This window comes from Berghia stephanieae, chromosome 6 (assembly GCF_034508935.2).
Source record: "Berghia stephanieae isolate SIO BIC M18660-M18661 chromosome 6, UCSD_Bste_1.3, whole genome shotgun sequence".
NCBI lineage: Eukaryota > Metazoa > Mollusca > Gastropoda > Nudibranchia > Aeolidiidae > Berghia > Berghia stephanieae.
Genome location: NC_088365.1, coordinates 36,883,189 through 36,907,570, shown reverse-complemented (window position 1 = coordinate 36,907,570; position 24,382 = coordinate 36,883,189). Strand labels below are relative to the sequence as shown.

At 37.9% G+C, this 24,382-nt stretch overlaps 4 protein-coding genes across 5 annotated transcripts in view; 1 reads left to right on the top strand and 3 right to left on the bottom strand.

Annotated features, from left to right (window-relative positions):
* LOC144975839 (uncharacterized) lies at positions 1-1,871 on the bottom strand. Its single transcript, XM_078920029.1, has 3 exons — positions 1,812-1,871; positions 1,052-1,553; positions 1-988 (listed from the first exon to the last, which is right to left on the bottom strand). Exons 1-3 carry the CDS (start codon positions 1,869-1,871, stop codon positions 183-185), a joined length of 1,368 nt encoding a protein of 455 aa, XP_078776155.1. The 3' UTR covers positions 1-182.
* A 1,822-nt stretch (positions 1,872-3,693) lies between these two features.
* Positions 3,694-24,382, bottom strand: part of LOC144974978 (translation machinery-associated protein 7-like) — a 30,887-nt gene continuing 10,198 nt past the window's right edge. The window contains exons 2-4 of the mRNA XM_078918558.1: positions 22,763-22,818; positions 9,508-9,595; positions 3,694-3,902 (exon numbers count right to left, since the gene is read on the bottom strand). Coding sequence (XP_078774684.1) covers positions 3,868-3,902; positions 9,508-9,595; positions 22,763-22,818 — 179 coding nt within the window. The 3' untranslated portion in view covers positions 3,694-3,867. The remainder of the gene's footprint in view (positions 3,903-9,507; positions 9,596-22,762; positions 22,819-24,382) is intronic.
* On the top strand, positions 4,794-8,733 carry LOC144975546 (uncharacterized). The gene is made up of 5 exons (XM_078919706.1): positions 4,794-5,520; positions 6,089-6,344; positions 6,958-7,401; positions 8,028-8,277; positions 8,497-8,733. Exons 1-5 carry the CDS (start codon positions 5,208-5,210, stop codon positions 8,731-8,733), a joined length of 1,500 nt encoding a protein of 499 aa, XP_078775832.1. The 5' UTR covers positions 4,794-5,207.
* Positions 9,603-21,167, bottom strand: LOC144974977 (uncharacterized). Of its 2 annotated transcripts, none has more exons than XM_078918556.1 (2): positions 14,044-21,167; positions 9,603-12,507 (listed from the first exon to the last, which is right to left on the bottom strand). In XM_078918556.1, exon 1 carries the CDS (start codon positions 19,279-19,281, stop codon positions 18,439-18,441), a length of 843 nt encoding a protein of 280 aa, XP_078774682.1. In that variant the 5' UTR covers positions 19,282-21,167; the 3' UTR covers positions 9,603-12,507; positions 14,044-18,438. Both variants share the same exon structure in this region, with proteins under 2 accessions (XP_078774682.1, XP_078774683.1).

Sequence of the window (24,382 nt, the reverse complement as noted above, 5' to 3'; positions counted from 1 at the left end):
CTGATCTGTTCTTGAAAGATTTCGCTTGCGGAATTTACTCCAAAGAAAAGACGGCGGTATCTGTAGAGTCCTTTGTGCGTGGCAAATGTTGTGATGTATCTTGATGCCTCCTCTAATTCAATTTGGTTGTATCCTTGATTCAGGTCTACTTTGCTAAATATTTTCGCTCCGGATAGTTGTTTTTAGCTCGTCGAGTGTAGGTGTCGCGTGATGTTCACGTTTGATGGCTGTATTGGCAGAGCGCATGTCCACACATACACGCACTTTACCAGGTTGCTTGGGTTTTGGCACAACAACGATAGGAGATACCCATGGGGTAGGGCCAGTAGCTTTCTCGATGACACCCGTTCTTCATCTTTGTTGAGTTGTTTTTCAACGTCTTGGCGGATATGAAATGGAATGCGTCGGTAATGCTGCGCTATAGGTTGAATGTTTTGGTCTATGTGTAGTTTGACTTGAGTGTTTTGCAAGCAGCCTAGACCGGTAAATAAGTCTGAAAACTCTTGTACGAGAGCACTCTGGTTTGGTGAGATATGATTGATGGTGTCAATCAATTGCAAATCACTGCATGTTTGCCAGCCTAAGATGGGGCGTTCATTTCGATCGACGACGTAAATAGGAGCCGTAGTTGTGGTGGTACCATGTCGCAGTGTAGCATGGAAGACGCCCAACACAGGAATGTGTGAAGGAGAGCCGTATGCTGAAATTCGTTTGGATGATGTTTGTAGCATCTGTTTGGGATTTAACTTGTCAAAGTCAACCTTTGCTAAGAGATTGATCGTAGCACCTGAGTCAGCAAGAAACTGAAATTCATGGTCTCCTATCGAGACAGCGAAGTGAGGAAGGTTACTTCCCTTGTTTGTGGCAAACACGTATTCTGTATCATTGTAGTTGTACGTGTCGGTGGTGTTGAGACGATTGACTGGAGTGTCCGAGTCTGAGTCTGAATTTATGACGTGGACGCGACGCCTTAGGTTGTGACTTTGACCTTGACTTCTGTCTGAGTCTGAATTTATGACGTGGACGCGACGCCTTAGGTTGTGACTTTGACCTTGTCTTCTGGAATGAGATTGCGATTGAGATGGCTGGTCTTGATGACGTGTTGTAGTAGATTTGCATACCAAGGCAAAATGATGCAGTTTGTTACATGCACGACATGTTTTGTTTCGAGCGGGACAGTGGTTTTGACCTCCAATGTGTGGCCATTCACCTCCACAATTGTTGCATTTGCCATGATGATGACGTTGATTGCGGGGTAGGGTAGATCGTTGTCTTTGATTATTGTGATTTTGACCGAAGTTCGTATTGATTGCGTTTACAGGAGAATCTGATGCCATGAGCTTTGCCTGGACTGTGGTTAGTTGCACGGTGCGGGCATAAGTCAGAAGGTCAGCCAAACTAATGTCTGGACTGGATAAACCTTTTTCACGTACTTTTTGCGATTTACATCCTGATATTAGCTGCGATTTAATTTCGGCATCCGCGTCGTGGAACTGACAAGTGAGAGATAGCTGTTTCAGTTCTGCGTAGAATTCCTCGATGTTATCAGATGACTGGTGTGTATGTCGAAAAACCTATCGTTGGTATTCCCTATTGCTTTGTGGGCTAAAATGGTTGGTGATTGTATCACAAAGTTTTGAAAGTGTCTCATTGCCTCTCGGAGTTAGTTGTTCTTCAGTGAAGGTATCAACGATGTCATTGAGTTCGTCACCGGCAAAGGTGAGTAGCAGCGCTTTTTGTCTTTCAACGGACTCTATTCCGTAGCCAACAAACAAGTTTTTCAAACGAGAGACCCACTTCTGCCATCTTACAGCTCGACCTGCTGATGCACAGTCGAATGTTGGGTAGGTAGGCAAGCCTAGAGAAGCCATTGTTTACAAACACGATTGTGATGAACTATAGGTTAAGCAATTGATAAAATACTCTATTTGAAGTAGTAAATACTTGCGTGGATGTACCCTCTCGTCGCCAATGTAATGTTTGAATGGGTATTAAATGATAATTTAATAATGCAAAGATGGATGGATGAAGATTAAAGTTTATTGATAAGCATGATACAGAGTTGGTTGCTGCTTGCCGGCAGGATACAAAGATAACCAAAAAACAGGAAGTGAAAGTAGAAGACTGGAAGTATTGAAAGTGAAAGTAAATTATAAAACAGGGGATGTAATTCATTAAATTAATTACTTGGAAACATTACACCTGATAATACAAAAAAATACATTTGAGGAAAAAAAATATATGTAAACACAAGATGCAAACATCATTTTCGTCCCAATCCCAGCTAAACATACCAACACTGGTACCTTGACTGGTGTTGCACTAACCCCCCAGCTCAGCCCTAGTCCCAGTCTGGCTCCGCCCAAGGATGATGGTCCAGAATTAAGTGCACTGGATGAGCATAGTTGCAGCCCTATGACCCAACATGGACCAAGACAAGTAAGGCAAATTGTTCTAGGGCAAGGTGACATCTTTCCAAAGGAAATAAAGCCAGGACTACATCAACATTGATCAAATTGAAACCATCTTTGCAACATCCATCTCAAGACAGTTTTAAAGACATCGGTGCAGTTAAAGAAATTGTACTACCGACAGAACTGTGTCAAGCAAAGCAGCAATGACAACATTGCCCAATCTGAAAATTGAGTTTACAGGATTATTCCTTGCATACAGAAGCAGACCACCATCAACGACTTTTCAAATCCAAAGATTAAAAAAAGCCAGCATTGTTCACTTCTTCAATATCTGCTATTATAAGACCCTACCTTAATCCTTTTCAACTGTGCTTCACGTTTGCCATTTGTTTCCTTTAATATTTTTTGATATTTCTCTTATATATTGACACAAAACACGTATATCTTTCCATGATCCTGGCAATATGGGTGTATTGCTATAGTCAAATTGTTCAAAGTATCTAATATTTAAATTTTTTTGGAGGGGTATAATTCAAGAATTTTCACATTCTTGCATTTGGAAATTCAAACTCTTCACAATGCTCAAGCTCTCAAGATTGAGCTGGAAATGGCTACTCAAATGGCATTCCCAATGCAAAAATGAATACAGGGAAAGTTGTTTTTCCTTCATATTTTCGCACAAGTGTATTAAATTAGTTATGTTTGTTTGTTTGTTTTTAAGGGTTTTACGGCGCTTGCAACACATTTAGGTTATATCAGCGCCAGTAAAAAGGAAGAAAATGGGATAGTAAAGAGTTATAGAATTACAATTAAAGCACCCAAGAAAAAGTAAGACATAGGGGAACTGGGAACAAATAGGGATCAGATGTAGATTCCAAGAGCATACCACAAATGTACTTAGTTTGAGATCACCTAAAAGTCTCATCCAGACACAAGCACAGGTCCCAACTAAGAGGAATACACTCAAATGTTTACCAATTATATTATATAATATGTAAACTAAACATAATACAATACATAACAGAGAGAGGATTTACAAGGGAAAAAAATATCATCTCCCAAAACTATAACTATACATTTGACTGTTTCCCTCCCAGCCAAGGAGCTCCGGCAAGGATCAGGACAAAACTAAGTAATCTCATTCCAAGACAATGACAGGACACAAATGGGAAACGGGTATGGGGGGATAGAAGACAGAGCATGTACCTCCCTGCCCATTAAATTAGTTACAAACTTCCAACAACAAATCTAGAGCTTAAAAATTACACTCAAGTCCAAATGAAAATTTTATATGTTTATTTTTGAATGTCAAGAGTTCACAAAGAAACATTTAAAACTGGCAGTATACTGTAAAGATGAGGTGATAAAGCCAGCCATTAAAAATAAGATTAGTCTTTTATAATACAACAGTCAAGAAGGTGGATGTAAATGGGATGTCGGTCATCTTTCAAGGTCATTTCTTGCCAGACTTTTTAATTCCACCTCCAGCTGAAATCACAAGATAGATGAGATACACAAGTTTTTATAAAAGTAAATCAACATCGAAATACCCTTTTCTATAATAAAGATATTAATGACATGACGGTTCTGCCTCGAGAATGTATGAAGCTAAAAGTTAAAATTACCTTGGACTGTACAATGTATTCTATCTTACACACGCACACACACAGATCTGCCGTGCTAATCAACAAAAAATCAGTATATCTTCAGAAATCGTTTGGTATCCATTCTTTCTTCTATGAATTGCCATTTCAAAAATGCTTTGATATGGAGGGTTCAATTTCGCTACATATTCATATGCTGCTAAAAAATTATATTTTGATCACGTTTCCTTAAAAATTTCCTAATTCAACAAATATGGGAGTCACTGTATAAATGACAGGTCTCCAACCTCCTCTTCTTCTTCTTGCTTGATATGATGTCATCTCAAACTTTGGGGGAGCAATGCAATACGATGATGATCCATGTTTACAATTCAGATATTACTACACAACAAAACATGCACCATAAGACATTATGATATGGACTAAATAAAGGAGACCAGCTTGAATTGTCCCCTCACTTCCAGGATTTGTCTGTGTTCTCTGACTGTAGGCTAAGTGAACTTATAACCATGTCCGCTTATTTCGTCATCTCATACTTTAACCAATAAAAAAATATTTTTCCCCTCCCAATGAGATCGCTTTGTTACCGACCAATCAGAACACATATTTACTTCACTAAATGGAATCCACACTAGTTCATATGGAACCACAGCAAAAGAAGCTTATCAGTGGAGCTCTCAATGATCCATTAACCCTCCTTGTTAGCTACCTGTCTAAGGTCAGTGGAGGTTAAATGATATCATCAGACAATGCAGTGTCGAATGGAATGATGTGATGTCATTATCCTGTCATCGTGGTTTTTCGCGGCCGCAATGGCAAATTTGCGGCCGCAAAATTCGCACTTTTCCGCAATTTACCGCAAATTTTACAAATTTCATGAAAAATCTAAATTTTTCACCATTATTTAACCCGAGTGGTTTTTTTAAAGTGGCGAATTTCCGAAAGTCAGCATCGTCCCTTTCTTTCATTTTCTCATAGCTCCTGGTCTGTTTAAACTGCTACTGGAAGCTGCCCAGTCTGGTTTTTAAACTGCCATACTACTAACAACAGACGTTACATTGCAATTAAAAGGAGTTTTTCTACTTTCACTTTCACCTTAGTGACGAGTGACGCTATTATTGTTATCTTCAATTGGTTTCGCTACCGGCGTTCTTTTCTCTTACATCTACTTGTTGATTACAAACTCGCTATGGACAAGTTCCTTGGTTTAGACATGAAGAAGGCAAAATGTGCTCGCCATGTCACTGCACACCAGCGACACTCAGAATACAGCCAGTGGACCCACGTCAGTGGTTCAAAGCTATTCTGCACACCATGCAACAAGGTTATTGACCACTTACGAAAGTCTTCTGTGGATAGCCACCGCAATTCCGCAGACCATAAAACAAAAGAAGAAAGAATGAAGAGGTCACATGCCACTGACGTGGATGAGAGTGAAGCGGTGAAGAAGCAGAGGACATTGGATTCTGTTTTGAAGAAACCGTCTACAGTTTCAACGCAAGGTGAGTGGTGCACCCTTTCCCTCTAAATGAGTACTTAGTTTTGGGTGGATATTGCTCTATAAATCTATACAATTACAACTATATAAAAGATGAGGGTATTATTATTACTATTATTATTATTATGATGATGATGATTATTATTATTATTATTATTATTATTATTATTATTATTATTATTATTATTATTATTATTATTATCATTGTTGTTCTTTTTATTATTACTTTGTGGTATAGTGAAAAGACACTCGCTTTAGGATCGGAAGGACCTGGGTTCGAGCCTCGCTCAGTGCATAGTTGAGTCCTTGGAGAAGGCTCTTTACTCACATTCTCTCATGAAATGGAGGTGTAAAATGAGTACCTGGCCGTTAACAGCGTTGTCTCTGTCCGAAAAAAATTGTAATATCCCCTAACAGGCTTCATGTCCCATCCTACCTGTTAAATGTTGCTGTTGGCCACGGACCCCTTGTAAAGTGCTTTGAGCACGTTTAGTGGATATTGCGCCATATAAAGCTTATTTTTTTAAAGCTATTCATATTAACAAACTATTTTTTAAATTTCTTTCTTTCAGCAAGAAATGATATCTGCAATGAAGTTGTTTCAATGTTTGCTGCAGCAAACATTCCCTTATCGAAGGTTGACCACCCAGCAGTCAGAAACTTCTTGCAGACAAGAGTTGAAAACGGTGGTGCCATTCCACAAGCTCATCAGCTGCAGGAATGCTACTTAAAGAGGGAGTTCACCAACAAAAAAGAAGTGGTGTATAAGAAAGTTATAAACAAGCCTGTGGCCATCATCTGTGATGAAATGTCTGATGATGTTGGAAGGTGGGTTTTGTTTTTTGTTTTTGACTGACAATGTTTGTAGAAACTAAAGCGAAAGAGTAATTTATATATAGGAGTAGGAGGCAGGTGAATACACACACACACACACACTCACGCACAATCATATATATATATATATATATATATATATATATATATATATATATATATATATATATATATATATATATATATATATATATATATATATATATGTGTGTGTGTGTGTGTGTGTGTGGTATATATATATATATATATATATATATATATATATATATATATATATATATATATATATATATATATATATACCACACACACACACACACACACACACATATATATATATATATATATATATATATATATATATATATATATATATATATATATATATATATATATATATATATATATATATATATATATATATATATATATATATATATATATATATATATGGGCGTACTACACAACACAACATACACAGTGATCAGTTCGAATCCTTAGTTTGAATTCTATAATTAAATGCTGAGAGCAATTATGATATCACTTTTGCATCCTTCCCTATATGTTATTTTGTGTTTTCTCTTATTTGTATCGCCTATCTTTTCAGGTTTGTCCTCAATGTCTTAGCTGCACCACTGGAACCCTTGAGCGCTGATGTGGACAAAGTCCAAAGTTACCTCTTGGACACAAGATTTTTGTCTGTCACAAACCACACAACCGTTGCGACGGCCATAATTGAATGCTTAGTCTCCACTGGCATCAAGTTTACTGACGTCGTCACCGTAAACACAGACAATGCAGCATACATGAGGAAGGCTTTCAATGATGTATTGAAAGGGCTCATGCCAAATGCTACGCATATCACATGCATGGCTCATATCATGAGCCTAGTGGGTGATGCCTTCAGAAAGCCCTTCAATCGCACCAACAAATTCGTCAAAGCTGCAAATGCGATATTTTGGAACGCCAATGCCAGAAAGGCAAGATATCTGCGATTCCTGACACCACTCGTCAAATCTCCAAAGATGCCTCCAAACCCAATCGCTACACGGTGAGATTTTGAGAATTTTCCTTTCTTGGTCATGATTCATCTGGGTCTTTAAAAAAACTTTTTTCACCTAAAGGTGACACATTGTTAATATTGGATATTGACAAATAGGAGGGTCAGTCATTCTTATTACCTAATTTGATATGTTAGTAAACATATTTAGTAGTATCATGTTACAGTTATAGTAATCTGCTCCCTTTTTTTTGTTGAAAAGATGAGCTTTAATTAAGTATCTGACTGGGAAAGTGCTTGCTATGGCTTAATAGAATTGATTATTCCATTATGTTATCTTTTTAGATTGTCATCATTTTTTTATTTCAAAGTTAGTTTGCTTTAACCATTGATATAAGAAAATGCACTAGAATTTTTAAAAATAAATATTGGAAGCTATCTTGCACAATTATTTCGGGGTAAAGTAAGAGGGTCATAGTCAACCATTAAAGTCAATGCCTAACATTAGTCCTCACTAGGTCAAGTCATATGATGATGGTAAATTCAACAGACTATACTATAAGGCCAAAAACTGATAGATTAAGTAGGTATAATGTTATCTTCTTTTCAAATAAAAATTCAATTTAACAAATGAATTAAAAATGCATCATTTCTTTTACTTCCTTTTCAAAATCCAGATGGAATTGTTGGTTTGAAGCGGTCTCATACCATGAGAAAAATTTGCAGCACTTTGCCACATTCATTGTGAAGGAAATGGAGCACTGTGGGCGCACGGCTCCAGAGTCGTTAGTCTACTTGAATGATATCCTCTGCTCGGTGTCGGAGCGCCAGTTAATTCAAGCAGAGATGAGCTTTATAATCCAGCAGTCTCAGTCCATCGTTGTAGCTACTGATGTATTCCAAAGCCAACGTCCAATCGCCATGACAGTAAATATTCATTTTCTCCTCCTACCTTTAAATCTTATTTTATAAGATTAAGAGCAGGTATCATTATTAATGAAACGATTCCATCTTTGTTGAAACTCTGCCTTTGGACACAACATTATAGTTGAATGTCTTTGACTAGAGCAAGAAAAGAATTACAAAACAAAAATACTTTCTTATGTTTTTTAATCCTTGCCTTATTCTTATTTCTATTTTCACCAGGCGTGGTCAAAGCTCATGGAAATTAAGGACCAGTTTTCATCTTGCCATGTGACCCTACAAGATGTAGAAAGACACTGTCCGCATGACCTGGACCAACATCTCAAGCTTCAGCTCCAGGATAGTTTTTGTCAAGCTTTCTCTTTGGCCAATGAAAAGCTTGAGAAATATTCATCGACGGAAGGCCAACCAGGGATGGAATTATTGAAGGAGATACCTTTTTCAATCCTTGCAATTTAGTGTTCATTGCTGACTCTGATATTGATTCTTTGACCATTCCTGGTATTCATGAAGTACCTCGTGTAGAAGTACTTCGATATAAAGAGTCTCTTGGTCCAAGAGCAGTGTCGGCATCTGGAGGCATTCCACTTGATCTGACTGTTTTTTGGAACAGTGTTAGCTCAGATGTTCCCCATCTTGCTACGCTGGCAAAGAGATACATATACACCTGCCTTAATTCTGCTGATGCTGAGAGGTCCTTCTCCATTTATAATCTTGTATTTTCAGACAGGAGAAGGCGGCTCAACGAAGCAAACTTAAAGGCTTTGGTGTTCCTTTATTATAACAGTTTTATTTCCTATGAATATCTTGTTTAATTAAATTTTGATACCTCTCTTTGCAGGTTTTTCGTACTTTTGTTTTGATATAAGATTAAGATTGATGTTTTAAATCATTTTTCATTCTGATCTGCACCTGAGTGACTTTTGTGTGCATCTTCAGATCATTGTAGTATTTGGGGTCCCCGGGAACGAAAAAAAGTTATCCGATTAGTTAACAAAATTTGCAAAATATGGCAATTTTTACGGCAAAATGTGGCAAATTTTTCTATTTTTTGTGGCAAAATTGTCATTTTTTTGTGGCAAAATTTGGGATTTCAAATGGCAATTTTCCGCGATGCCAGATTATCCAGGGTTGCACTCTAGATGAATTCTTAAAAATAATATAAAGTAGTTATGAAAGCATAAATTTTTCTCAGGTTTTATCAAGCTTGAGAAGGAAAACAAAAAAACTTACTCATGGGACCTTTTCCTGCTGCTTTTGCCTGAGCTTCCTTCATGGCTTTGGCTTCAGCCTTTTGCTTGTCCTTGAAAGCAAGATCATCCTGATGACAGATTTAATAAAGGAAATGAAAAGCAAGTTAAGTGCGGCTATGTGGTCTAGTGGTATGACACTCGCTTTCGGATCAGAAGGTCCTGGGTTCAAGCCTCATGCTCGGCGCATAGTTTGAGTCCTTGGAAAAGTCTCTTTACTCACATTCTCTCACCGTACTCAGGTGTAAAATGAGTACCTGGCTCTTTAACAGCGTTGTCTTTGTCCAAAAAGTTGTAATATCGCCTAACAGGCGTCATGTCCCGTCCTACATGTTAAATGTTGCTGTTGACCAGGGACCCCTTGTAAAGCGCTTTGAGCACATTTAGTGGATATTGCGCTATATATAAAGCTCAATTTTATTTATTTATTTTTAATTTAAGAATACCACCATTTTCAAACAACAAACTGTAATAATCTAACAGGGATGGTGGGCCAGAGCAAAATCCCTGATTCATTCAATATTAAATGAAATCAGCAGCAGCAACGATAATAGTAGTGGTAATAGATGTAGTTGAAGTAATAGTAGTAGTAGTAGTAGTAGTAGTAGTAGTAGTAGTAGTAGTAGTAGTAGTAGTAGTAGTTGTAGTTCTTACTTGTAGTAACAATGACATCGAAAGTGTTAGTAGTTATTCTTATAGTGGTAGCTCTTGCAGTTGCACCAAATGCAGTTAAATGCTTCAGCACCACATTATCCAAATAATAACAATAATAATTATAATATTAACAAATACAGTTCAGTAAGGAAATCTAAAAATGTCACATTCTCGCATCTGAACGCGATTTGCGGCCACAACTTTCGACAAAACCACTATTTTTTCGCATTAAAAAAAAACAAAAGGAAAAAGAAAAGCAAATAAAAAATAAAGGAAGACAATTTTTTCACTGTAACAAGTGGAACAATTATTGCGCAGCAATTTTTTCACAATGTCTTTATCGAAAAGAGCTCTACAACTACTGTACTGCAATAGATTGCTCATTGATCAGAGGATAAAGAAGCGTCGCCCTTGTGTTGCTTCACTACAACATAAGTGGCTGTGCGGATTGAACCAGGGACCACTTAAGATGAACATCCATGGTGAGGTCAATATTAGAGGAAGGAACGTGAACAGTAGTGGGGAATGAATTCAAGAATGTAAACGCAAGTGGGGAGTGAACCAGGCACTAAGAATAAAAAGTGGAGAGAAAACCCAGGACTTTGAAATGTGAACACTAGTGGGGAGTAAACCTGAGGCTATGGGATGGTGGCATCTATGGGGAATGAACTGGAGTCTGTAAGATGTAGACACAAGTGGGGAGTCAACCAGGACTATAGAATATAAGAGAGGAATGTATACCTACTTTTTGAGATGGGACACTAGTGGGGAGTGAACACAGGACAATGTGAGGTAGACACCAGTGGGGAGTGAACCTGGCACCATGACAGATGGACATCACTAGGGAGTGAACACAAAACCGCCTGACATGGACACCAGTGGGGAGTAAACCAGGGACTTTGGGAGGTGGACACCATTAGTGAATGAACCCTGGAATTTGGGAGGTGCACACCAGTGGGGAGTGAGACCAAGGCACTAAGAGGTGGACACCAGTAGGGAGTAACTGGGCTATGAGAGGTGGTCACCACTGGGGAGTGAACCCGGGAGCATGGGAGGTGGACACCATGGGGGAGTGAACACGGGACCACTGGATATGGACAACAGTGGAGTGAACCTGAGACTATAGGAAGTACACATCAGTGGGGATTGAACACAGGGACATGAGAGATGGATACCATTGAGAAGTGAATGCGGAACCACTGGATATGGACACCAGAGGGGAGTGCACCTGGGACTATGGGAGGTGGACAACAGTGGGGCGTGAACCTGGGACTATGAGAGGCGGACACCACTAGAGAGTAAATGCAGAACCACTGGATATGGACTCCAGTGGGAAGTGAACCGGTGCTATGAGTATGAGAGATGGACAATCAATGGCAACTTTCGTCATTTTTTTGTGTGACAACTTTTGGCAAGAACATGAACATGGCAACAACAGATGCTAGATCATTTCCCAGTTTTAATCCCTATATTTTCATAGAATCGACAACATGAAAATCTCAAAGAGAGAGAGAGAGAGAGAGAGAGAGAGAGAGAGAGAGAGAGAGAGAGAGAGAGAGAGAGAGAGAGAGAGAGAGAGAGAGATATTAAAAAGGCAATAGGCACCTAAAACAGAGAGAGAAAAATCTAGACCAATTTGTCCCTCCCCTTCCCCTCCAACCATTAAAGAATACCACTGGTCTTGTGTCAATTGTGACATCTGGCGACATCATAAAACAGAGACCGTCAGCAAATTTCATGAGACTGTGCACATGTGTCAAGATATGACATAATGATGATTTTGTGGTTTTTGAGGAAAATGTTTGACACTGCAAATTCAGTGGAAAATTTCTGAGATATTCCCAAAATCCTGGAATCCCGCGGGAGAGTATCATCACTGAATGATGTTGTGTGCCGGGTGTGTAATCAATAATATGACATGCTGACTGTGTCATCTTACAGTATCAAGCTAACCTTGCTTTTGACGCAGTCCGAGATAAAGAGGGGAAGCGGTAATCATTATAACAGGACCCACCCACATTTACCTCATTCATATTGTTCTTAACATTCTTTGTAAAATACTCAACACAGAAATCTCCAACAAATAGACCCTATCTTGACTTGTTCGAGATTTCCAGGCTGGACTGTAATAATAATTCATGATGCCTAATTTTATTCTAAACCTGTTGCTATTATTCAAGAGTTTATTTTTGATTTGTTGATGCAATAGAGACCAAATTTGATATAATTTTGAAATCCCAGATTGATGCCGTGTCAATGGAGACACATATAATGCCCTGGCCTGTAGTCAAAAAATATATTAATGCTCTATTAGAAAATGAGTTAAAACCTTCAGGGGTGAGAATGACTGGTCACAAAAAAGGAGGAAATTTTTCATCGTGAAGATCATGACCCATTCATGCGACCATAACCTATAAATTTGAATTTCACTAAAATTTACTGAGATGCGATTCAAAATTTGTCTTGCAGCAATTTCTGACACAATTCGGTGGAATTCAAAAGTTGAAAGTGTAATTACAACATGTGGTGGTTGTAGTAGGGATGATGATAAGGTGGTGGTTGTAGTAATAACAGTGCTAGGGATGATGAGGTAGTGATTGTAGTAGTAGTATGGATGATTGTGTGGTGGTGGTTTTAGTAGCTGTGGTAGGAATGATGATGAGGTGGTAGTTGTAGTAGTAGTGGTGGTAGGGATGATGTTGTGGTGGTTGTAGTAGTAGTGGTGGTAGGGATGATGGTTTGGTGGTGGTTGTAGTAGTGGTGGTGGTAGGGATGACGGTTGTAGTTGTAGTAGTGGTAGGGATGATGATGAGGTGGTGGTTGTAGTAGTGGTAGTAGGGTTGATGGTGTGGTGGTGGTTGAAGTAGTAGTGGTGGTAGAGATGATGGTGTAGGGATGATGTGGTGCTATTTGTAGTAGTAGTGGTGGTAGGGATAATGATGTGGTGGTGATTGTAATCGTAGCGGTGGTAGGATGTTGATGTATTGGTTTTGGTGAGTGTTTTTTTTTATTCAGTGATGATAATAGCAATTTGTCAAAAAGGAGGAAAATTTCTCGGTCTATCGATCAAACACAAGCAAAGAAACCTAGTTATTCAGCTTATAAATACAACCCAAGAATCTCTCAAATTTAAAGCCATAGTCCAAAGGTAAAAATAAAAAAGATTAAACTAAGCCAATCACCATTGCTTTGTTCTAATATATCATCTCTAAATCTCTATATACCAGATGATTAAATGGATAGTTGCGAAAGAAAGAGAGAGAGAGAGAGATAGGGGTGGGGGGGAGACTTCTTTACCAGAATAACTTATGTATTGACATTTTGAATTCTATATCAAAAAAAAAAAATAAAGAAGAAAAGAGAAATAGAAAGAAAGGCAAAGGGAAAAAAAAAAAAAAAGAGAGAGAGAGAGAGAGAGAGAGAGAGAGAGAGAGAGAGAGAGAGAGAGAGAGAGAGAGAGAGAGAGAGAGAGAGAGAGAGAGAGAGAGAGAGAGAGAGAGAGAGAGAGAGAGATTAAAAAGGCAATAGGTACCTACAACAGGGGAAAAAAAATCCAGACCCATTTGTCCATCCCCTTCCACCATCAACTAACTAATCAAAGAACACTACTGGTCTCTGTTTCAATTGTGACATCTGGTGCCATACTGTCTGGCCCAACGTCATAAAAACGGGACCGTCACCAAATTTCACGAGACTGAGCACAGGTGCCAAAATATGACATAAGACATAATGGTGATTTTGTGGTTTTGAGGAAAACATTTGACACGGCAAATTTGAAAAAGGAGGAAATGTGATGGGATGGGCGGAGATAAAATACCATTTAGGCAGAAATCCGCCTTTAGGCGGAAGATTCTCAGCCCTGAACCTTTGTTTTATAAACTGCTTTAATCCCTTTTGTTGTATTTGGTCCTTGAGGTCTTCTCATTATTATTTAAAAAGGCTTTTAGTCCAGCATTTAATAATAATAAAATACCCTGAGCTTTTATATAGTGCAATATCCACTAAACATGCTCAAAGCGCTTTACAAAAGGTCCCTGACCAACAGTAATGCGTAACATGTAGAACGAGACATGATGCTGGTTATGGTGATATTACAATTTTTTCCAACAGAGATTCATCTTAAACCCGAGTACAGTGAGAGAACGTGAGTAAAGAGTCAGCAAAAACATATCCATATTTGACTGTTTCCCTTTTAACCAAGGATTCCGGCAAGGGCCTAGACAAAACCAAGTAATCTCACCAAAGACAAAGCAACATAGAGAAGGAAATCAGATAAACTGGGATAGAAGATACAGCAAAAGCGACCTCTCCACCCACCATGAGAGGGTGGTTGTAGGTGATGATGATGTGGCATAGCAACCAACTTTTCCAGGTGAAAAATCAGAACATCCTAACGAGACCCATCGTTTAGACTCAACACAGCACAATATCATAGCCATAATGGTAATTGATTTATCCTCTAGGGGTCTATATGATATTTACATAAACCATCCCATTCACAATTTAAGTGAGGGATGGTCAACAGTCCTAACATGAAGTGAGGAAGCCTTTGAAAATTCAACACTCCAAGTCCAAGGGATTCAATAAATCTGTCTAGTGCAAAGCACTGCTGAACTGAGGAAAGCTGAAGGAATTCCTGATCAAAGCTTTCAGTGCTATAGATATTGAATTCACACTCCAGATTGTCCATAGCAGTATCAAAATTTTCTCCATTCTTTACAAGGATCAAAACACTAACCCTCTCCTTACCAACTATAGGAAAAGCGTCACATTCGTTACGATACAACCAACATTTTTATTATTCAAAATTCTCTTGTACAGATTTAAAGAAAATGAACAGTGTGTTGTAGAGCATGTTTTGCTAAAGAAATTATTGCTATTGTGTTTGAGTGATAAAAAATATATTTTTGTGTTAGTTGGGTGTGAAGATTTGGAGAAAATGGCTGGTAAGGAGAGAGTTAACTTTCTGATAAAAAGCCTTACTGCGCTGAATGATACACAACTGTTATTGGATAAATCCCCCACTTCAGCATGTTTCAAGATCTCATTTTCTAGAGGGAAGTTGGCAATTATATGGTAACATGCCTTCAAATAATAGTCCCTGACACACTTATAAAATAGCAGTAAGTCATTTCCACCTATGGAGGTTTCTAGAATGTCCTATGCTTTGCTGCCTATACTAATGTAATAATTTTTTAGAATTTTCTTTTAAAATTTAATAAGCAGGTGAAATTGAAACAGGTATGATTTTTTGTGGTAAAAAAAAAAAAGAGCTTCTATATAGCGCAATATCAGAGGTGCCTACCCTAACATACTCCAAAGAGGAATCTCAAAGCTGAAAAAGAGGAATTTGAGACCAAAAGAGGAATCCACTTACTGCGAATATTCTTTCATCTTTCGAGTTTCTCAGATCTAAGGTTGGTTTTTATTCCACTGCCAGTCAGTCAGTCATCTTTAAATATCTTGCATTCTAATCATATCCAGTCATAATTTTTAACAATCTTACAAATATATTCAGTCACACGTATCATAAAACAATATATAAAAAAACAACAAGCCTATTTACACCATGTACAATATTATGTTTCTGACAAACTAATCAGAGGGTTGCAGGCTCTTAGAGTAAGCACTTTTGGCCTTCCTTTTAAGAGCAGAGGAAAAAGTATGTTGGTAACAGGCCCGAGCTCTTGATGCCATGTGTACCTTCTGTACAATAAGAGAGCTCAAGGTCTGGGTGGAGAGAGAAGAACAGAAATCAGTTTTATTCTTCCTAACCAAACTGAACACTCTCTCTGTGTCTGTATTTGAATGGGTTAAGCAACACAACCCCTTCATCACTCTACTAAGGCATGGAAATTTCTGTATATTGTCCATGGTCCTAATCTGGCTATTTTATGGCCACTGCTCATCTATCCTCTCTTCTGAAAGAATTTCGTTGGACAGTGGCTCTGCCTGAAACTTTGCAAATTCCAAGTGGAGATTTTGGACATTCTCATCTGGGATAAGACAGGGAAATCTCTTGATGAAATACTCCACCATGGAATATCTGTTTGAGAGCCTCCTGCTTACATCCAGAACTGAAGCATTCATGAGAAATTTGTCCTGCAGAGGAAATTTACTGATAATGTATCTAAGGGCAGTGATAAAAAAGTTCTTCACTTCTTTAACAAAGCAGTCCTCTTGTTGACCTGAGAAAGAGGGATCTAGTTGGAGCTTTTGAAATAAATCTCTTGTGGCTGAACCTAATTTCAAATCTTTCCTGGTCAATTGATTTTTTTTGTCGCTCACGTCAATATCAAAAATGGTGTTTGAATTATGGACAGCAGACCCTCGGATGAACCTCACAACCAAATCTGTAATAAGCTCATCTAATCTCCCCATGAGGCGATGAATTTGGGGTGATTCCTTTTGCAACATAAGATTTGCAGAAGTGAAAATTGTCAGATTTTCAAGCAGAAAATGGCAATATAACTTAGAACTACTGCTTGCAAAGAATTTATTAACCCTAATAAGGCGAGTATGTTTTGAGGTTTCCTTGTCCTTGGATCCTAAGGCATCCAGTTCGGATTTGAAGAATCCTTTTAGGGGCTCCCATTGTTCAAGCATGCGCTCTATGCAGGCCTGCAGGGAAAGCCATCTTGTGGTACCATGATTAATGATGGCATGGAGAGATGTACAGCACTGTTGTTGGAAAAAGATCAATTCCTTTTACCTTTTGCTGCTTTTATCTAAATAAAAATATATATCCACTAATTGTTCTTCCACATCTATTGAAAGTTCTTTGGTTGCTGTTTTGGCAGCAATATGTAGGAGGTGACATGGACAGCCATTTATATACACGTCTGTGAATAAAAGCACTCACACCTTTGTTGCTTCCTGCCATGACACTTGCATTGTCACATGCAAATGCCAAACAATTTCTCCACTTTATCCCATTTTCTTGCAATCAGGGATGCCACCAGGCATATTTAAAAAAGCCTGAAAATTTGCGCGGACGAGATACAAATCAACGTCAAGGGCTTTGTAAAATATCAAATTTGGAATATTGTTTCAGTACTTATTATTGCAATTGAGAGCAAATAACACACAAAAGAAAGGAGAGTTAACAGTTTTCAAATTGATAAAATAAGGTGCTGAAAACAAAATATAGACAAATTAATATCAATAGCTATCAGGGGTGAGAATGACTGGTCACATAAAAGGAGAAAATTTTCATCGTGAAGTTCATGACCCACCCATGCAACCATAACCTATAAATTTAAACTTCACTCAAATTCACTGAGATGTAATCCAAAATTTGTCTCGCAGCAATTTCTGACACGACTCGGAGAATTTCAAAAGTTGAAATTATAATTACATTTGGTGGTTGTAGTAGGGATGATGATGTGGTGGTGGTTGTAGTAGTAGTGGTGTTAGGGATGATGTGGTAGTGATTACAGTAGTACTGGTCGTATGGATGATTGTGTGGTGGTGGTTGTAGTAGCTGTGGTAGGAATGATGATGTAGTGGTAGTTGTAGTAGTAGTGGTGGTAGGGATGATGTGGTGTTATTTGTAATAGTAGTGGTGCTAGGGATGATGGTGTGGTGGTGGTTGTAGTAGTGGTAGAGAGAGAGAGAGAGAGAGAGAGAGAGAGAGAGAGAGAGAGAGAGAGAGAGAGAGAGAGAGAGAGAGAGAGAGAGAGAGAGAGAGAGAGAGAGAGAGAGGAGAGAGACTTCTCTACGAGAATAATTTATGAATTGATCTTAGGAATTCTATATCAAAAAACAAAAAAAGAAGAAAAGAGAAATGGAAAGAAAGGCAAAGGGAAAGAGGAAAAGTGTGAGAGAAAGAAAGAGAGAGAGAGAGAGAGAGAGAGAGAGAGAGAGAGAGAGAAAGAGAGAGAGAGAGAGAGAGAGAGAGAGAGAGATTTGTCCCTCCCCTTCCCCTTCAACCATCAACGAACACCACTGTCGTCTGTGTTAATTGTGACATCTGGTGCCATATAGTCTGGCCCGACGTCATAAAAACGGGACCGTCACTAAATTTCACGAGACTAATGCACAGGTGTCAAAATATGACATAAGACATAATGGTGATTTTGTGGTTTTGAGGGAAATGTTTGACACGGCAAATTCAGCGGAAAATTTCTGAGAAATTCTCAAAATCACTGTTTATTTATAATTTTTTTTTTTTAAAAGGAGGAATTGTGATGGGGATTGGCGTAGATAAACTACCATTTAGGTGCCCAAATATTCGACCGGCGGTGACAGCCCAAATTATTCACCAGGCGAAAAAGTTCCGGCTCAAATCTCGATCGCGATTTTGTTCTTCTTCTTTAAAAAATTTTTTATTTTTTTTTTGAATAGTGACGACGGACAAAAACCGGAGGTTCCGGATTAAAACAGGCTGGTGGTAAAAAAAAAACGGATTTCCGGCTAAAACCGGAAAAGTGGCATCCCTGTGCAATGCAGAGTCTAACACTTTGAATATATTCTCTCCAGTAGAGGCACCATCACAAGTTTTCAGAGAAAACATATCAGTCATTACATTTCCCACCTCCTCATCAAAAGTCCTTACTACAATTGGATAAATTTGTCCCTCACCTCCATCATTACTTCCATCCGTTGAAATACTAAATGGCTGAGACTTCATTTTGCTGACAATGTCATTAGATATTTCATTTGCCATACAATTATTGATGGCTGTTGCCTTTGTTCTTCTGCATGAAAATTTTTTGGCGATCTCTGAGTCTGGGAATATGGCTTTGAACAAAGCCCCAGCATGATCAGATGCAGCAATTGGTAAGTTGTGCTCAACTAAAAATTTATTCCACAGCATCTCTGCATTTATCACTTTGTCATCGAGTGGGTTTGGGGTAAGAGTAAAATATGAAGACACAGAGTTCATTTTGGATTTTAATCTGTCATTATCCTGATGTTTCTTTGATTTCACATGCCTATCGATATCACTTGATCCACCCGATTTGATAGTGAAATCTGTCTCACAAATAACACAACGAGCATGATAATCCCCAGGCTTAGATTTCACGATAGAAGCCCAGGTCGATGTATATTCTGGCCTAAACTTTTGCTCAACTTTAGGTTTTTTCGCTGGCGGTGCCATTCTTCAAACGTAATGTCATCTAGATCCAGATCTAGCTGAATTTACCACTATTCAGTTTAGCTTAGTATCTATACTATAATAATAGTTATTTGAAGTAGAGATCTAAAACAATCGGATTTAGAGATAATAGATAGATAGACTGACTGTCTAACGAAATTAAATCAATCACCTACAGCACAAGTCCAAATGTGACACGTTCCGTAAGAATGAAATCTGAAAAGTACTTTATAACTCTTAATTCAAGTATAAATCAGTCACTGAATAAACCACAGCACGAGAATCCAAATTGAACAGAATAGGAGAGGCGCGAGGATGTCTTCTATTGCAACAAGAAAGAATGCATGAATGATTGACCGACGCTAATAGGCAACTGGCGCTAAATGACCGATTGACCAAAGCGGGTGTCGAAGACTAGGTTGGGCGACTTGATACTTTACTTTGATCAACTATTGAACAGTAAAGTTTGCTGCCCCAAACGTAAACAATAACAAGTTGCTAGTGATTTCCGTTAGGGACCGGAATAATTTACGCACAATATAGGTCTCCCAATTTTGTAGTTTGAGTTGTAGGCAATACACTTTCAGTATTGAAAATATGTTTACATAAAATCTAACAGTTGCAGAAATAATAATATAAGGCTAAATTATTATGAAAATCAGGCTCCGAATAATTCTCGTTTTGTTCACACCAGCGCAATAATTTGCTCTGGTCTAAAAATAGATAGACTGTAACTTTTGATAAATTTTAGAAAATTTTACCTTTTGTTCCATAAAATATCCATATCTAGACATTATTTGATGCATGATCGAGTATTTATGAATATGTGTTTCTTTTGCCACCTAACAGCCAAATTTTAAAGGTTATTTTTTTCTATTATTTACATTGGAACGTGAGCTGTCAAGACAGGAACATGTGGTTTGCCACGTGCTTCTCGACCTTTGTTTACGTTTGGGGCACCTAACTTTACTGCTCTATTGAAGACTGGAATTTTAGAATCGATACCTTAAAAAGGCTTTGACTTTGTTTGTGTCGGATTGATGCCTCTAGGTAATCGTACTTGTAGGCCAAGAGAATCGGATATCAAGACAATGTGTCTAAAGTCACCCTTCACCGTTCACATAAATTTTCGTTAACTATCGGTCCGGTCGAAAAAAAAGTGGAATTTGAAGCAGGATCGCGGGATGAAAGGCAATTTCGCGGATCGCGGGATGATAGGCACCTCTGCAATATCCACTAAATGTGCTCAAAGTGCTTCACAAGGAGTCTCTGTCAACAGCAACATTTAAGATGTAGGACGGGACATGACGCCTGTTAGGCGATATTACAATTTTTCGGACAAAGACAACGCTGCTAACGACCAGGTACACTTTTTACACCTGAGTACGGTGAGAGAATGTGAGTAAAGAGACTTTTCCAAGGACTCAACTATGCACCGAGTGTGAGGCTCGAACCCAGGACCTTCCGATCAGAAAGCAAGTGCCATACCACTAGACCACATAGTGGTAATGTTTATTGTTATGAAGATGATATTTTAGTGGTGGTTGACATGGAGGTGATAATTATGATGATGATGATGTGTTAGTGGTGATGATGATGTAGTGGTCACTGTACTAGTGACGTTAATGGTGTTGTGGTGGCTATAGAAGTGGTTGTGGTAAAGATGAAGATCGTATGGTGGTGGCCACATTAGCGGTAGTGATGATGATACTAGTGGCAGTAATAATAGTTTATATTTATTTAGAGCCAAATCTCATGCAGTAATAATAATAATGACGATGATAGTCTCTAGTACTTTTGTGGAGTTCTCTCCATTAAAAAAACAATCACATTACCATAGCTGCCAACTTTTCAAAAATAAAATAAGGAATGCTCATTTGGCCCTGGTTTGGGGGATGACGCGTGCCCCCCCCCCCCCCCCCTCCCTTTCATCAAATCGCAACATATAAAAGTCAGCCTTTTTAATTACTACAACTAACACTAATAAGTTTAAGATAGCAGAAGCTAGTCCAATGCTGCTATAGTTCCAGCACATTTGAATCGTTATGAAATAACACTTTCGACAACGAGATCAAAATTTCAGATCAGACAAAATCAAGAATTCAACTGCCTCAACCTTGATAAGGACCAATACACAAGCACAATTGCAAAATAAATTAAATAACTTAGGATGTTTAGAAATACATAACTGGCAACCTGGTACATCACTTGAGAGGGGGTTTTGGGGTAAAAATTAGGGAGATTGGCTAAACAGCAGCGATTGCATATATGCAACATTTCATGCAACATAATGGTCTTTTTTTGTTTGTTTGTTGCTTTAGGTCTCTTCCAACACAATTGAGGTTATATGAGAGACCGCTGAAACAAAAAAACAAGCAATCTAACAAAAATAGTACAAATGTCAATCAAAATCATAACCTAAAGATATCATAAGCTAAATTATAAATAACCAAGAACAAACAGGCAGAAGATTTACAGAAAAAAAATATCCCCTGTCAAAAATACAATCACAAACCAAAGAAGCAGGATAGGCTAGTAAAGAGAAGAAGAAACAACATCACTATCGGATCGTACACCCATGCGAACATCATAGGTATATGATTCAAGGGTGATGCTCCCATCCAACCACCCGCAACATAATGGTCTTTAAGTAGTACACTATATAGTAGTTATAGTAAAATAAACCTCTAAATATTGGAGAATTCCCACCCGTTTACTTTGACAATATAAACACACCTAAAAATGGAGTATACTTATTTCTCTTGAACCTAAACCGTTATAAAAGCTTGCTTGAAAAAAAAAAAAATTAGAATCAGATCAAGATGTCTATTTTAAAGGGAAACAATCATTGATATGTTTAAGCTATATAAGCAGTTGATTTTCTGATTGAATACCTTCCAATCAAAGATGTTGATTTTATTTTATTTTTAATTAAAAATATCTTTTAAACAAATAGTGAAAGTATCGATACTATCTGAGAACACCAAAAGTATATTCAAGGATAACGTGCATATTTTATGCAAATCTCCAATACATTATGAAAGGTTTTAGTGAAAAACAGGCATCATATAATCAAATGGAATTTTTTTAATTGTTGAAAATCATTTATGATAGAGAGACATAATTCAAATTAAAGAGCTACATAGGAATGAAGAATATGCTGTGCTGATTTAAACCCTGCCCATCATCTCTCGCTGGATACCAATAATAATAATAATAATAATAATAACAATATAGTAGTAACAGTGATAATAATAATGGCCTTCTTTACCACAAATTAGCCAAAAATTAAAAATACAGATTTTGAACTAAAAATACAGACTCAGGAAGTCAAATTAACGGTTAGCAACTATGCATTACCACACTTTCTGGCGGGACACCAAGGTCAACTGTAAAAAAAAAACCCGCACCCTGGAAATTTCCAATCAACAAGAGCAGATTGATGCAATTCCGCAACATGATTACTCATTTGAGTGTTACTTACGTCATCAAGATCTTTCTGTTCTTTCTTAGGGGCCTTCAAAGGCTTCTTTTTGCCACCTGAAAAACAGGGAATATAATAAAAGAAAATAAGTCTCTCCTCACAACTGTCATCGTCTACCTGTTGTCTAAACCATGCCCAGCCCACTCGCTTATGGTCACAGATGACAGCACAAACCCGAACTGCAAAGCCCTGCCCCGTTTGTCTAATGGAGTGATGACACACTACTGTAGCAGTAAACCCCACCCACTCTCGATTCTTCAACGTGACATGATTTCACCCATGATGAAATCTAATTATGAGATTTTGTTTGATTGATTCCTTGAATTTGCCTCCTTTTGAGGTCGAAAATTTGTTGCGATTAACCAAAGTTTGGTGCAATTTACCAGTGACATTTATATAGAATGAATTCCGTTTCTTGGGAAATGTTGCAACTAACCGAGTTGGGATTATCCAGAGTGGACTGTAGTAGTGTTGGTGGTAGGGGAGGTATGGATAAAGATGTGGTGGTAGGGGCAGGTAGGGATGATAATGTGGTGGTGGTTGCAGTAGTTGTGGTGGTTAGAGTAGTAGTGGTGCTTTTAGTAGAGGTGGAAGGGATGATGATGTGATGGTAGTTTAGAAGTAGTGTTAGTGGTGAAAGGAATGATGATGCAGTGGTTGTTGTAGTGGTAGGGATGATATGGTGGTGGTTGTAATAGTAGCGGTGGTGGGGAAGTTGATGTAGTGGTTGTGGTGAGTCTTTTTTATTCATAATATCATTTTTGGAAAAAGGCGGAATTGTGATAGTGATGGGCAGAGATAAACCACCATTTAGGCGGAAATCCACCTATGTTTTTGTTTTGAATACATACTTTCCATATTTTTTAATGGGCATTTTATAGTTATTTAAAAAGTTTGTATATTTCATTTCCTACTAAAATTAGGTACTCAATACTGACGAAAATCGGCGCTCAACGGCTGCCGATTGTAAAAATGAATGAAATTAACTATCGTATAACTAATTCGTTTTTTTTTAAAAGTACAAGTGTCTAGTATCAATGGATAGAACTATTACTGAACTTTCCAAAGATGCTAAATTTATTGAGAAAAAGCATTTATCTGACGTTATTTAGCAGTGGATAGGCAACCCACTTTATCAGATTTCCCGCGGTCAGCTGGCCGAAAAAATTCATGTTCGCCTTACATTTATTTTTCAAAACGCGTTTGCTTGCTTCGTATCGAATTGACAAACGTGTAATCGAGCTTTTCATGGAGTGCTTTAATTGCGTTTCTCGTGATATATTTTTAGTAACCCAATCCACTTTAGAAAGCTCGAAAAAATCAATATAAAGAATTCAAATGAAAGTTTTTCTTGGAAAAAACAAATTTAACGCTCTGTCGAGAGTCGATAGGGAGACTATTCAATTTCCCTTTCTCAGCCAGTTCAACACAATCAATTCGCGAAAAAAAAAAATTCAACGGACCGCAAGGGAATGTCCAATGTATTTGAGATGTTTGTGTGCAAATACTAACGAAATAGAGGGATTAAAACTGGGAATTGTACCGAGTTTGAGATTTCCGAGATTTCGAGGTTTGTAAATGCTCGCTTTTCTAAATGAAAATGACAAAGGATTATTTGAA

Bases quoted from the DNA above. Each gene is read 5' to 3' on its own strand.
- LOC144975839 (XM_078920029.1), bottom strand. From the start codon at position 1,871: ATGGCTTCTCTAGGCTTGCCTACCTACCCAACATTCGACTGTGCATCA. The intron at 1,554-1,811 runs GTAAGATGGCAG...CATACACACCAG, and splicing joins GTGCATCAGCAGGTCGAGCT to TCATCTGATAACATCGAGGA. The intron at 989-1,051 runs GTCAAAGTCACA...ACAGAAGTCAAG, and splicing joins ATCTCATTCCAGAAGACAAG to GTCAAAGTCACAACCTAAGG.
- LOC144975546 (XM_078919706.1), top strand. From the start codon at position 5,208: ATGGACAAGTTCCTTGGTTTAGACATGAAGAAGGCAAAATGTGCTCGC. The intron at 6,345-6,957 runs GTGGGTTTTGTT...CTATCTTTTCAG, and splicing joins ATGTCTGATGATGTTGGAAG to GTTTGTCCTCAATGTCTTAG. The intron at 7,402-8,027 runs GTGAGATTTTGA...TTCAAAATCCAG, and splicing joins CCAAACCCAATCGCTACACG to ATGGAATTGTTGGTTTGAAG.
- LOC144974977 (XM_078918556.1), bottom strand. From the start codon at position 19,281: ATGGCACCGCCAGCGAAAAAACCTAAAGTTGAGCAAAAGTTTAGGCCA.